The sequence below is a fragment of the Crassostrea angulata genome, chromosome 3 (genome assembly GCF_025612915.1).
Source record: "Crassostrea angulata isolate pt1a10 chromosome 3, ASM2561291v2, whole genome shotgun sequence".
Taxonomy (NCBI): Eukaryota; Metazoa; Mollusca; class Bivalvia; order Ostreida; family Ostreidae; genus Magallana; species Magallana angulata.
The window spans coordinates 34,132,784-34,148,984 of record NC_069113.1 but is presented as its reverse complement, the minus strand read 5'-3'; the positions used below and the strand labels follow the sequence as shown (position 1 = coordinate 34,148,984).

The window sequence follows — 16,201 nt, the reverse complement described above, 5'->3', positions numbered from 1 at the left end:
GTGAAAGTAGAACTTGTAAATATAATAACTTCCGGTTGAAAGTCGAGTGTGAAGATCGTAGCTAACACAGCGTAACAAATTTCCTAAATACATTAGGTATGTCATTTTGCATTACACTTGTCAGTGTTCGAATACCAAACCCCTTTTTGTCGCTTCAATTTTATCACATTTAGCAAGTCGATGTTTTTGTCTGCACGTCTGTATGTTCAGCAGCTGTTCACACTCTTTTGAAAAGTGGATGTAGGCCATGCCTGTCCACTTCTCAAAACAGAATACACGTCTGTCATACATGTATCAGTATTATAAAAGTTTGTTTTACGTACATTCTATAAAATACTAAGTTGGGGCATGAATATTAATTATTTTAAACCCTCTCTAGTATCATGCAAGCACATTATCAAAAGCACTTGCCAAACATGTATGCATGTCGATCATTATCGAGTACAGTTTGCCTGTCAATATGAAAAAAATAAATGTCAAAAGTTGAAATTGTACATTTTAATGTACATGTTTAATTGTTACACAAGCCCCCTGAATCTTTATAGGCTCGTGTTCATCCAACTGAGCTACATGTACCCTGTGGATGAGTATAGGTCAAATCCTCAGGTACTTTCTTCCTCCTTTCCCTTTAATGATGGATCTTCACTCTAATGGATTAACTTTCCAGGTTATTTCCCATAGCAGGAGTAAACCTGCGAGGTGTGTTAAACAGAGTGAGCACTCGCCAAAATTTGTGTTCCAGGTATAGGGAATTTTATAGCAAGCGAGCGAGATCGAGAGCTATAGCTTTGTTGAATTTTTAGGTCACTTGAGCCACTCAGGTGGCCTATTGCCATAATGACCAGTTTTCATCTGTCATTGTGCAATGTGCATTGTGCATTGTCCGTCAACAAATTGAACATTTTCATCTTGTTCTTGAAAACTACAAGGCCAATTGTTACCATTTTTGGTTTCAATTAAATCATCCTTAGGATAATTAAGAGATATCAAAATTGTGAAATTTATGATCTTACCACCCCTGGGGCCTCATAGGCTGGGCCAAATATGCAAAAAATAAATTTAGAAAAAAAGGCACATTTTCGCCCTTGGAGTTGGGTAAATTAATATATACAGGCATTAAATTCAAGATTCTTCCAATTGAAACCCCCTTTTTAAGAATTGATGTTTGCAAACATCAAATATCGGTAATAAAAGTAGGGGTAACAGTCATGCAGAGAAGTCTAGGATTAATTAATGTTAAGACTCAAAGATGAAGCTTAAAATGCAAACATGTGACTCTCTGACAAATCCTTCTATGGGCTGTGGTACTCGGGTGACCGTCAAGGTCTGTGGGCCTCTTGTTTAATTTTGTAATGGTTGTTATTGCTAGTATATGGCACACAAGGACCTTGATTATGAATTTAATGTCTTTAAGAGTTATGGTATACAATAATTAACCTAGCTTTTAGGAGTTATCTGCTCCAAGCCATTATCATGTAAGATGTTTATTGCAACAATTGTCAGTCCATAAAATGCCATATAAAGCTATTCTTTTCCGGTTGATATACATGCATATCTACATGAGAATTATATATAGTTTATTAGTTTAATTCTGTTTGGGGACTGAAGTGCAACAATTAAACTTTGACAAAACGTGATGATGGTAAGTGTAATATTTGATACTAGAATAATAATGTTAGAAAGCTGTTTATATGGCAGTTTTTGTTCAGATTTATATAATGTATGATCTACTTAAATGTATGTGATTATATACTATCTAATTGATTGATGGAGGACTTCAAGCATTTGCTCTATGTGATTGGGTCTCATATTATATTTTGGGTTTGTCATCTATAGTATTTTAAATCACACCTACATGTGTCTACAGGTGTCTGATTAAAGTATAAATTTACTAGATCTCGTTACGAGTAACGATTAGGTCTTCCGCCCGATTTTGTTTTCATATGATACGATGAAATATCTATATTCTCTGCCAAATCTGCGATCTTGGTGAATCTAGGTTTTTTGTCTCGAGACCGAAAACGGACGAACAAAAGAGGTTTATGAAAATAAAAGCTAGGTTTTTTTTATACATTTGTTTAGTGTACACCACTGTTAATCATGGAAGATGAAACACCAAAGATAATCAGTTAAACTTGTGAAAAAAATAAATTGTTTGAACTCTTCTGGTGAGTACCGGAAGTGACGGTTGACAAAAGAAAACCCGTTAAATATATCTTCAATCGATTGTCTATCATTTATAAAAGTTTGTGTCTCAATCACTTACAGTGACTAAAATCTCGCTGGTATCAATTTTGTAAAAAGGCTAGGTACCAAAGATATTTGAAATCTTGATTGTTTTCAAGTTATCTGTAATACAGTTTACGAGTGTCTTGGCCCCTCATTTAAGGGGCCAGTCCCTTTTTCTTGAGTTTAATCGAAAGGTCCCACGAATACTAACATTTTTTGTTCTTACACCCATCTAAAATTGTTGTTCATTTTTGAGATACAAATGATTGAATATTTTAGGGGCCAGCCCTCTAGATCCTTAATGGGGACAGACAGACAGAGTTTTGATTAGTGGAATCGATTAGAATCATCAATGCAAACATTTTCTTTTCTACATTGCCTAACAAAATATGTCTCCTTCTCAAGATATATTGCATCAAAGTTTAAGTACTTTGGTCCCTTAAAATCCCTAATTACGTCATAAATGGGTGTGAAAATGATTTTACCTGATAAATATTGCTACAATCAACAACTTTGCTTCTATCTTGCATTACAAAATTTTGATCGTTTTTAAGTTATTTGTAATAGAGTTTACGAGTGTCTTGGCCCCTAATTTAAGGGACCAGCCCCTTTTTCTTGATTTTGTTGGAAAGAACGTTTAATTATCTACTACTTTTGTTATATATGTCTTAACAAACTACCAACTGATAAAAAGATACAGATGAAAATGTATGAAAATTTTGAATGAAAATTCGTACTCAATTTTCGAGCCCAGGCGAGCTCCAAGAAATGGCGCCACTGGCGTAAAACAACATAATAGTGCACAACTTCAAACTATAGACTACCTATCCTGAAAATTTCATAGTCATATCTCTGATAGTTTCTGAGATCAGCTCTGCACAAAATAGGTCGTGAAAATGTGCAAAATGGCCGATAAATCGGTACCGGAAGTGACGACAGAAAAAATCTCAAAAATGTATGAAGTTTACATCAAGTCCCATCTTCTGTGAAAAAATGATTGAAATCGGTCGAATAGTTTTCAAGAAATGGCGTGCACAAAATTTGTGGAAAAAAATAATAAGAAGAAGAAATCGTACGAAAACTATAAGGTCTTCCGTTGGAAACGGAAGACCTTAAATATTCTGATATTTTTGATAGCTCATACATAATATACATGTTTTTATCATATGTTTGCATCAGTATGCTGTAGATATCACCCAATTGTAATTATTTTTTAAAATAATTCAGTGCAATGAGCTAATGAGGTCATGCACAATGGACCTTTATGGATTACTTTTGAAATACTGTTTGAATCATGATTGTTTGTGGGGGAGCAATGTTCGTGGCTTCCTTGGGTAACCCTTGTCCATGAATTTACAACCCCTTAAATGTACATGTAAATACATGCAGGTACAGTATTTGTATAATATTTATTAAAAATTACCCCAAACTACCTACCAACGAAATTACTCCCCCACAAACCAAAAAATTTTGGCAACCCACGAACATTGACCGATTTGACCCCAATGAATAAAAATGATTCCACAGTAACACAGGATCTCTATATCTTATACATGGCAAATGCTATAAAAAAGGGTCATTTTATTAGACGGGGTCACGTGACCCCGTCTATTGGTTTACTGTCAGCCGAAGTCTCAAACCGGAAGGCACTCGTAGAACACATGAATTGAGTCTACGCGTAAGAAAATAGTGCAGAAAGTTTTCATGCATTTTAGAAAATATGTATTATAAAAACACGCATTAAATCTTAATTTTTTAAGTCCTCTGTGTATAAACAAAATTCTATTTAGAAAATAAACAAATAGTTTTATTGATCAAAATATTCTTCCTCGGTTCAAATTTGGAATGAGTTACGTAACTGAATGCACAGCGCCATTGACGATTCAGTTGGTGTACCAGCTCATTAATCAATAGAAGAGGTTGATGGTGGAATCGAAATTAAAGTTCTCAAACGCAATGTGCCATTTTTGAAAAGTTGTGAATTTTATTTTTTGACAATCTTTCACCTTAATACTACCAAACTTCATGCGCAAGCCGAAGTTAAAATCGGGACGGGTTATGCACAGATGTTTTACAAATTAAATAGGTGTTTCATTGGCTTCCAGTCTACTTGCGGTATGACTGCTGTTCGTCTCTTAAAGAATTTTGTACAAAGAAAATAAAAACAAGTCTGAATTTGCCTTCTCGTTCGTTGGCTCTTTAGTTGATTAAACTGAATTTAAATTTTAAACAATGCATTGTTAGCAAAATCTTTAATAGATTATACATTTTGGAAGACTTATTCATCATATAATATAAACAATCTTTTCGATTGAAGAACCAAGTTAAATATTAATGTTCATGTTTTCCGGCTTAGTTTGAATCAGGCGTGGGGTGAATTACATTGAAAAATAATGCATTACATTACCATTACTTCATGAATTAGGGCATTAAATTACCATTACCATTACTTAATTTTCTTGAAGTAATGCATTACATTACCATTACATGAGTAAAGTAATGCATTACCATTACTTTGTGAAAAGTCACTTAGTTTTAAAAAAGTAATTTCAAAACTTAATAAAGAGTTTTGTAAATATTTCATAAATAAAACATTCTTAAAATATTTACAGGTTCATGCTCATGTTCACTATCAGGTTCAAATTTATTGACTTATACAAGATTGCTGTTGCACTTGTAGTTCTCAAAGTAAGGTTGGTCCCGTAACATTTACACTCTAATGGCGGAATTGACAATCTCTGTTATTAATGTCTCTGATTTTCGGAGTATGATTTTTAATGAAAGGAACGGTTGTATCGTAATTCCCGTAGGTGATGCACGAGTTTACACAAATAAGGAGTAAGTGGCGAACGGATTTATTTTAACCTATTAATTTTGCGTGAATCGCAACTGAAGAAAATCGTGTCAGATAAGTCGGTCTTAAAAATGAAAATGGCGACTGTGACAAATCTTTTATTGTCAAAGTTCTTGGAATCTTATTGTAAAAAAAAATATTTCTAACGTCAGGTGCCTGTGTTTGTTATCGGTATACAAATGTTCACTTTGTTTGTTAATTCAGCAGTTTTAGAGTTTTTGGGGTTTTCATAAAACTTTTATTACGGATACTGTCCGACTTGTGGATTTTCCTTTGGATCACAAAATTGAATAAATCTAATGATTAAAATTATATGATGTAGTTGTTTGATTTTCCCGGTTAGTAGTAATTTTTAAAAAATTTTCCTTGGGGTCTTATTTTACATAATATATATATAGTACATTGTGTCAATTTTCTACAATTATGAAGGTCGGGATTGAGTAAAATTTAGACAAAGTATCAGACAATTGCAAAAAAGATGAATTAACATAGACTGTAACAACTAATTCAAACTCATAAATTTTGGAAGCTTATTCAAGGAAATCCAGGACAATTACAAATTCAAACTTTCAAGACCCCAACTTTCAGTACTCTCAGTACTTTGATCAATTAAGTCATGGCCTAGCTAGGCATCTATTTTATATCCAAGACCCTTATTGAATATATATTATGCATTATTGTTTGTATGATTTTTGAAGGACCTGAACATGTTTGGGGCAGACCTTCCGTACAACATGTACATACAGGAAGAAGAGTCCAAGGTCAACGACGGCTGGAACTTTGACCTTGAGGACTACCTGGCCCCCCACAGTCAGGTGCCCCACCCCTGGAACCGACAGACCGCGGGAGAGTCACACTTAGATATGGACTTCATACTTGTGGCAGAGTTTTCTGAACTAGAAGGACCAAGAGAGGTGGTGAGTGTCAAGCCAACGTATTCATAGTAACTTTAATTTTTTTTTCGAAAATTTACGTTTTCTGCAATTAAGTATTAGAGAGGTTAAGCATTTAAATGTATACGTCTACAGGTACGTGTGAAGCTACAAGTCTGTTTTCACGTACACTTACCAATTTGGATTATGTTACATAACTGTAAATGTACGCGTACGTGTAAAATAATTAGATTCAACGTTTTCAACATGTTTAGTCTACTCTCATTGTTTATGAAATAATTCTATGACTTTGATGAAACCAAAAGCATAGTTGTCCTTAATTTGTTGTCTGCTTTACATTGCACAACATCTGATGTACACTTAGTCTATATTCTTATCAAAAAATGCTACAAGTTTTCATCTACATGTACTTTTGATTCTACACGTTTTGTACAACTTGTAGAATTACGCGGTATACGGAAAATGTGATGTAATACACATAAAATTAGGGGATTCCCCTAGTTACACGTACTCGAACATGTACACGTTGAAATGCTAAACCTCTCTATTAATCAATTTTATCAATATTTTTATCAGCCATTTGCAAAGTTTAGGAAGTTACATTTGGGAAGAGCAACCATCATCGCAATCATTTTCAAAGTTCTATGCAAATACTTTATTTGTTACAAAATTTTAGCATTAATTTTTCACCCCATTAAAACTATCAACATTTACAGTATGTTGCATTGTATATTCAAAAATGGAGTTGTGTTAAACGTTCAGGTTTATTGCTTATAGATACTCTTGCAACTGAGTTTTTAAAAATGATTTTTGCAGTTGACAATTCCAAGAGGAGGGTCTAGTAATTTCAACATCACAGATTTCTCTGTCAGAATTATGTCCCTTGATCACCAGACCACAACTAAGCAGTATGTACATCTTAGTTTTTTGTCTCCCATTTATCATATTTTTTTTAACACAGCTGTAGATTAAGCTGTGAAAAAAGCTTTTAAATACCTGATTTTTCAGATCATGAATGTTTTGTGTATAATTGTCATGGTTAAAAACATTCGTAATTTTATTCATATTTTTTGTCTAGAGGTTTCCATCTTATAGATGATTCTCAAGTCACATTTTCTGAGATCAAAGACAGCGTGTTTGCCTTTGTAAGTACATTTGTATACAAAAAATTTAAAAACATCAGCAGAATGAGGCTGTACATGTACGTATTAAGCCCTAAAGTGAATAATTCTGACAGACATAATAATTTACAAGACATATGCATAACTGATATATTTTAGGTTAAACTTTCAAAAAACTGTTCACTTATCCCCTGACCATTACACATTGAATACCTTAAAAAAATATGATTGATATTTTAAGATACAGGTATATACATTTATCTTTTCTTTTAGGTTCACCATTTTGCTTTGTATGACCGCCATGCTCGTGGCTATGTCCGACCCTTTGCCATCAGCTACATTACCCCCGATAGCAGGTGGGATTATCTGATTATCATCATCATTATGCAAAAAATGTTTTTTGTACCCTAGCTGACAAAAAAATATAGACGAAGCAATCCCCCCCCCCTTCTATGGATTTAAATTACTGATCTATCTACTCTGATCAATTAATTAAACTTTTCAAGATTATATATAACTTTATAGTACATGTTTACATGGGGTTTTTTTTAAGGGGGGATGGGGGTGGGGGCTAAATAATCATGTAAAGAAGTTACAGGGAAAAAAGAAAAAATTAATTGACATACTTTTGGCACTTGAGAGTAGATCATTGGATGCAGTGTAAAATGCATGGTTTTTAGTGACTTTCACAAAAACTGATGCAGTTATGGAAATTTTTTCTCTTTCAAGAAAATTGCTTCAGTTTTATGAAGAAATTAGCCAGCAGATGAAGAAGGTATGACTATGATTAAATTATTCTGTGAAAACATCTTTTAAAACAGTATTTGATACATTTACATGTATGTAGAATGTGAATGCTCTCTGAAGATCCCTCTTATGAGAGTGTATAAAGTGGAGAATATGTTATTTATTGATATAAGGTTTATGGTTGTTTAATAGGTTTTAGATAACACAATACTTGTGAAAAATTTGATATCATTATATTTGTTGTGATATTTATGTAATATCAAATATTTAATACCAGTTATTCAATATTTTTTTTTTTTATTTAAAGTACATATTTTTCGATTAAAGTACATTTGTATATTAATAGTAATATGATAAAATGAAGATTAACATCTTATAAAACGCATTCATATACTTTATTTATATTTTCAGATTTCCATATCTCATGCATAAACTAACCATAGTTCAATTTTCTTCCCTTTGAAAATGAATAAATCTTACAATATTTGTAAAAAATTAAATTTGAAGATACTGATTTTTATAGGAATCGAAATTTGATTTTACCTTTGTTAAGCTTAGACTATATTAATAGCTTTTGTGAGATTTTAATACATATATTTGAAATTCAATGACAAAGTTAAGAAACTTCATGCAAATGCAACACTCTTGAAACATTCTTACAGAGTTTTACTGGCCAGGAATATGTGCATTTATTTATAACTTTTAATAATTTTTTAGGTTGTGAGGTACTTGAAATACGGAAATAAACTGGTGTTTAAGAATAGCTTAGAAATGCATCTGATGGACCTCCACTATACAAAAGGTACAAACCTTCCAAATAAGGAATGATGCACAGTTGTCTTTATACACTATTATGTCTATAGTTAGCCCCTTATAGTCCTTCTTTTATCAGTGTCATTCTTTGTAAACTGCTCTAGTAAATCATGGCTACACAAATGCACTTACATGTAATATATAGAATTCATGCTAACATTGAAGTCAGTTTCATTTCTCCAAAGTATGTTAAACTTATCAGATATAATGAATTAGTCAAAACAAAATTGTTTATTCCTGTTGCTTCACTATAAATATGTTTTACTGTATGTAACAACTACTTTATTCTTGAACTTTTCTATCTATCTGCAATTATAATTGTTGATGAATTAAAGTTATAATAAAAAATTCAAATGATTTCTGTACGGTGTATATATAAGTACGTAAGTCAAAATGTGGATGAGATAGATAGAGAATCCACATTTATCCGAGAAATCTCAAAGACAGATTGTGGTATCAGGTTATTTGGGATCGCTACAATCGGATTAATTCCTAGATTTCCTGTTATTGTTTGTCAATGAGCTTTTATCTCTTGGAACTTACAAATTAAAATCACAACTACTGAATGACTGTACAATATATATGAACTAAATTTTTTACATTCAGTGTCATTAATTTTTTCTTATTAATCACCAGGTAAAAAAAAATATATTGATTAAGCCTGATGTGTTTAGTTACAATAAAAAAAAATTTCAATCAAATTTGGTGATGATAAAAAAAAAAAAAAAATAATTCTTGAATGTTTTATATAAATAATTCTTATTTGATTATATGTGGGTAGCTGAGATGCTGTTAAGGATGAGATCACGGAAATCTTCGCACCAAGTGAGCGATGAAGATGTCTGCTACAAGAATCTTAGAACTCTGGAGGCCAATATCACAGAGACGCAGAATGTCCTTCACACCATCAAACTATCACTGGTATATAGTTTTCTGCTTTTAAAACACATCTGCCTGTGTTAGGAATATCTCCAATAGTTGTCTGTTTTTACACATCTGGTATGTAAAAAGTCCCCCTCCCTCCGAAACCTGATATTAAAAGTGTTTTGATGCTCTTCCAGACTGTCTTTAAATGAATATAACAATACTAGAGGGAGTATTGTTACTGTTGAAATGGTATTACATGGTGCTGTATAGAATAGATAATTATGTCTTTGTTTGTTGTTATGTAATTTTTTTATTTTTTGTACTTTCGTGTAAAAAGTTTTTTATTTCCTACTGATGAATGCTTATGGTCAAATTATTTTGGGCATAGGGGTTTTTTTTTCTGTCACATGATATTAGAGGTCCATATTTTAGCTATCTGTACTTTTTCTTATGAATAAAAGAAAGATGTATTTCACACTTTTGGGTCTATAGCTTTTTTATAGGTCAATATAAGATTTTATACGTCATTTTTTACTGTAGTTTTTATTATTGAATTGTATTTTTTTTATGCTTATCATATCAAAATACAGACAGCTTTACATGTACTTAAAAAAATTAAATATCACACAAATAATTAACAGCTATTACTGTTTGACATAAGCAAGAATTTTTGTAGTTCAGCTTATGGTGAACTCTTTGCACCTGCATAGGATTCAATTTCTGAGATGTCGTTTCAACCTATTCAACCTTTTCTTTAACCTCTTGACCCCCTGTGTCTGTGTTACGGTTCTATAATTATATAATTGCTGAAATGTTGAACACACTTCTTTGCTGTTTATGCAATGTTTCTTTATGCAACTATCAGTTGACAGATCATATTAAGGTGTGGATTTACCTCTGTCAGTCTTTGTTTTTTTTTAGCTTTTTATGTCCAGATTTTATTTTAAGTACTGGCAGGCCAAGGACTATATGTTTCATTTTTCTGCTACATGTGTATTTTTAATGATACAAGTAGTACTGGAAAACTATGGAACCATCAGTGAAAGCCAATTTAGTATACATATACATTGTATATATATAACAATCAAAGTTTTCTTCCAAAACTATTAATAACGGAAAATACGTTATTGTATCATTTATATACATCACAATTTTCAACCTTAAGAAAGTTGTAATCTTGCTTCAAGTGAATTAAGAACATCAATATAAAATGCTGTGCAAATTAAATAATGTGCACTAAAACTACGTATACAGACTCTACCTTGTTAAAATAAAGCAATTAGTTGCAAAATAGCCTGACAACAAATACATTACAGTATCTCACTCGTGACGTTTTGATTTCATTATACACACATGATCATTATACTTATTATAAAATTTTTATGATTTTATTTATTTAATCAACACGGAAAGATTTTTTTTTCATCATTACACAACATTCATAAAGAAAACCCATGTAAACAAACACGTTTTTAGGGAAATTATTTTTTTGTGTGGAAGGATTTTTAGATGAAAATTACAGAAATGAAGTATTAAAATTTATGATTTCAATATATTTTTCTTTTGATTTTACTTTATTAATAACACACACTTTTAAAATTTAATTGGTTTAGGCCATATTTTATATGTACTGTTCGTGTAACATGTACAAAATTATATTTTGAGAGAATGATAAACTTTAACCATATAATCATGCAAATATATAGAAAAAATCTGATGTTTTTTATGCCTAATTTTGCAAGAATTTTACCTTTGAAGCCCTCTATTTAAAAGTTGACATCACTAATCCCCATGTTTTAGTATTTCAAAATAATTCTGAATACATATCTAGGCAAACTGAATTAATTTGATCAAATTCTTAATGTTCAAAATGCTTTTATTTCAAATTAAATTGAAACTACCGTATTAAAAAAAATTGTCTATTTCATGTGCGAATTAAAAGGACATAAAAAAATTTATGCAGCATCATACAGATTTTTTTCATAATCTCTCATCATAATGTCATAATCACAATCTCAAAGATGCCTAGTATGAAGTTTTATATACATGTAAGAAATGTTGATAGCTTAATTATGATATCAATTAATTTGCTTTCTTTGTTACAGGTGGATAAAAAATTAGAGCACAGGTTTGCGCGTCTTGAAGAGAAGGCAAAAATTGAAACACCACGAGTGAAGTCTGATTCCTGGAGCCTCCAAGAGTGGGAGGAGATAGAGGCCACATACTCTGTCTCCAATGTATGTAAGTCCATTGAATGGGAAACGTCTCGATGTAATCTATTGATTGATTAGAGTACGCTGTGTTTCATCCAGATGGAAGCACAAAGTACATGTAGATTCTCAAGATCTCTCTTTAAAAATAGCTAGTTTAAATTTAGTATTATTAGTCTATTTTGAGATTTTGATGGGTTTTTTTTTTTTGCTAGCAAGTTTGTAAAAAATACATATATATTATATTATATATATATACATGTATATATGTATTTTTTTTTATAATCTATGGTTTAATGTTGATATGAATCAGTATTATATCCTTTGAAAAAACAATTAACCTCCACTCTTTATGGTCTTAATTACCTGGTACATAAACATATCCATGTACTTGTCCCATATAAATATTTTGGAATTACAGCAAAAGTGATGGAGTAAATTAAGAGTTTCACGATATTATTACTTTAATCTTTATCATCATTATTTTCCAGCAGATATACTTTAAATTACTTAAATTAGAGCAGGGTGAACCATAATTTTATGTGACAATAACAAAGACTACGTGAGCTTTTAATTGTAATGTTGTTGGTATTTCTCTATAACAGCAGGTTCCTATGACGGATCCACTTTATCTGACAATACCACAGGGTGGACTCTCTTCCCAGACACCAGATACTACAGGGTAATTATCTGTACATGATTCACTCTAACTTTGTGTGGCAGTTCACTACCAGGATAGTGGGTTCAGTAGGTCCAGAGTTCAAGTCCGAAGCATGGTTAGACCACTGGGTGCACAAAACTAGATGTTTGGGTCCATGGTACATGAACAGTGGCAGCAACGTTATTGTTGACAAACGACATGCACGATTCTGATACACGAACGACCACGTACGATACACAAACGATCACACACAATACACTGACGATCACTAACTTAATGAATTTTCACGATAGACGAACAATAACAATATAACACGCAAACGAACGATTCTATACCATTAAACACACAAAATAAAAATGAGTTTTTAAGATTAGAATAAAGGAAACGTATTGCTTTAATTTGTACCACAATATGCATATGTTTTATGAAAAAGGGGCATGTACAGTAGCCATGCGCTGTTTTATTTTTTTTGAGTAAACAATATTATATAGAATCAAACACAAATTATTTTTTTTGTCTCAATAACAAATAAAAACTTATATAATCATAATGAGTTAAAGAAAATTAAATGTAAAAGAAATGAAGATAATGCATAAACTACCCAAAATATTTTACATACGAGTTAATCCTTATGTCATCTGATTCCCCGACGTATGATTTATTTATGCGAGATACAAGTAAATTTGTTACCTTATTCCAAAGAATTTCACTTTCACACATCCCATATTTTCTTGATTTACAGAACATGATTGATTTAATTTTATTCACTCTAAATTTTAAAGCATCTAAACACATTGAATTTGTTCCGAATGTATATACAATATACCAGAGATGAAAGCGTATCGTATTCTCATTTAAAAGAAAACTTCGGGGATAATTGTTTTGTTTCAAACGGGGAATGGGTAAACTTGACTGCTTTCATTCAATGTGTCTCTCCTGCTATTATAATTAAAATTATGTGTCAAGATACACTAGATGCTTGATAAAGGCTAATTACAAAAAGTATGAAAAACTACCTCGACCATACAAAGGATTAAATGAGTTGTTGAAATACTTACTAAATGTATTTAATGACAAAGGAGAGAATGGTTTAAAAGATCAGCACTGACAAGATACATGAATATTAATAACAATTGTCAATGTTCTTCTATTAAAAAAAAAGTTTTTAAATCACATTGTTGCATTGTTTAAATAGAAAACTACTTGTCGTTGTTTTAGAATAAATCCTAGCATTCCGTAAAGAAGATACAAAAAACGGTAAAAAACGCAAGCTAATTTTTTTGATACACACACGATCCCGCACGTTACACGAACGATCACCCATGTTACACGATCGATTTAACACGATAAGCTTGTCAACAATAACGTTGTTACCACTGAGGTCCATAAAATTAAATTGGCTGAATGCACACTACTTGAAGAGTGGGTTCTGTAGGTCTAGAGCCCAACTGGTTGGTACAAACTGCTACAAAAGGGGTTTTGAAGGTTAAAATGTCAGCAGCTTGATGCACAACCTCAGTCTTTGGTTGATGCCAATTTCTTTGTGCATTCAAAATTTATGAATGTTGCAACATGCAAGGATTTCAAGGTTAACTTTGATATTATTTCATTTCAAATAGCCCAAGACTGTGAAGATTTCCTCTGGACGTCAGTTTGATATCCATCTGCAAGGCCTGCATGAACTGTGTTCCTGGGGTCATAGAGAAGGAATGCAGAAACTGAGGCATTTATACCAGGTCAGGATTCATAGGACACATTAATTTATATATAATGATAGTGTTTGATGTATAATTGGTCGTATACATAGTAACCAATCAAATTAATATTACATGTACATATATAGATGTTGAATCTGCTTATTTACCAGTAATTGCTACAAAACCTTAATTAGATTGACAAAGTTACCATTTAAACATTGCTTCTTTAATATTATAAAACATATTCATATGGATATTGATTTGGTGATTGATATTCTTGTGATTAACAATTTTTTAACTTTCAATTATATCCACAAATTACAATATGGTAAAAATAATTTTTCACCACTAATATCAATTTGCCTTTATTAATTTTATAGTTCTTCAAGAGAGATATGGCTGTCCTTCAAGTTGAAAGTAATGACAAGACTTTCATAGGTATGATTTCTCTTTTTTTTACAACACATATTGAGTAATTGAAACCAGTGTGATTAAAGTCAAGATAAATTTTGAATAGAGATTCTCTTTGATTTGCTCATACAAATATGTATTTATGAAATGAGATTTACCCTTTAGTAACGGCAAATGGTTTAGAAAAGTACACAACTTTAGTCTACCATTTAAAAACAGTTTCACCAGGTTCTCATTTTCTGTATTGTTCATTTGCTTTAACAAACAACTAAGGTCCCACTTTGTGGGTGCCCTATAGTGATCAGTCTGTCTGTCTGTCCATCTTTCCATCCAAGATTGCTTGTCCAGAGCATATCTTCTCTTCCCTTGGCCCAAGATGGCTCATACTTCATCCACAAAATGCTGTTGGATAAAAGGTGTGCAGTGATCTTGAATTATGTTTCTAGGTCTAAGGTTAAGGTCAAAGCAGAATTATAATATATAAAATCCTTGTCCGAAGCATATCTTCTCTCCTCTTGGACCAATCTGGCTCATACTTGACTCACAGAATGTTTTTGATCAAAGGGTATGCAGTGACCTTGAATGAAGTTTGTAGGTCAAGTGTCAAGGTCATATCGGGCCACACAAAAATCCTTTTTTCATTGCATGTATACTTTCCACTTACCCTATTTGGGTCATACTTTACATAAACAGAGCTATTGAGTAAAGGATTGGTGGTGACCTTGAACCAATATTCAAGGTCAGATGTGAAGGTCATAGCAGAATTTTATGAAAAATCCTTGTCCAAACCAAATCTTCTCTCCCTTTGCTACAATCTGGCTCATACTTCACCCACATGATGCCTTTGATCACAGGGTATGCTATGACCTCAGATGATGTTTGTAGGTCAAGTGAGAAGGTCATATTGGATCACACAAAAATCATTTTTAAGAGCAGTCTTAGCGGATCTCTTTATAATCAGTTTTAGACCATAGGTTGTTTCCCCATTTGCTTAATCTTGCTCAGATTGACAAAAATGCCTGTCTGTATGGGGTAATGAGATTGAATTAGAAGTTCTATGTCACCTTGAAAATTTCTAAGTTACAGGTCAAGGTCAAAGCAAAATTCTCTGATATTCTTTTCATCCTATTGTCCATTATCTAAGCTTGGCCCTCTGAGATGGCCACAATCTCAATGTTGTCAAATTTTTCATTATTCTAACAATAAGTTGACTGATACAATAATTATTATATACCTGTACTTGCACAAAACATCCCTAAAATTGCTCAGTTATTATCAGTTTTATACATTTTAATACACTGATCTTAAGAACACCCAATTTGAGCAGGCTTGACATTTCCCAACGGACATTTTATTTATTTGTTGGATATTTCTTTTGCATTATCCAGTAACAATATATGCCACTTTGACATATTAATGGACATTTTCAGCATGGGAAACAAAAATCAAAGTACTGAAGTACTGAAAGCCGGGCTCTTTTGGTGTGTCTTTATGCATATTGTGTGATAAGGACTGAAAATTAATCTCTCTCTCTCTCTCTCTCTTTCTCTCTCATAATTATGTTTTTAATGTCGGCAAAGCGTCGGAGAGCGACCAAATTTTGTAAGCAGCTACAAACAAAAATATATCTGTCTAGTAAAAAAAAAAGTTCAACAGTTACTGCCTTAAATTTTGCAACAAGCGTTATATATTCAATCC

The 16,201-nt window shown here is 32.1% G+C and overlaps 1 protein-coding gene across 1 annotated transcript in view; it reads left to right on the top strand.

Moving 5' to 3' along the window:
* The window catches only part of LOC128176298 (guanine nucleotide exchange protein smcr8a-like), a 30,833-nt gene continuing 14,632 nt past the window's right edge, over nt 1-16,201 (top strand). Inside the window, exons 1-12 of the mRNA XM_052842543.1 lie at nt 1-96; nt 5,782-6,000; nt 6,793-6,884; nt 7,055-7,121; nt 7,371-7,453; nt 7,827-7,872; nt 8,562-8,646; nt 9,439-9,578; nt 11,630-11,765; nt 12,340-12,416; nt 14,015-14,131; nt 14,473-14,530. Coding sequence (XP_052698503.1) covers nt 5,791-6,000; nt 6,793-6,884; nt 7,055-7,121; nt 7,371-7,453; nt 7,827-7,872; nt 8,562-8,646; nt 9,439-9,578; nt 11,630-11,765; nt 12,340-12,416; nt 14,015-14,131; nt 14,473-14,530 — 1,111 coding nt within the window. The 5' untranslated portion in view covers nt 1-96; nt 5,782-5,790. The remainder of the gene's footprint in view (nt 97-5,781; nt 6,001-6,792; nt 6,885-7,054; nt 7,122-7,370; nt 7,454-7,826; nt 7,873-8,561; nt 8,647-9,438; nt 9,579-11,629; nt 11,766-12,339; nt 12,417-14,014; nt 14,132-14,472; nt 14,531-16,201) is intronic.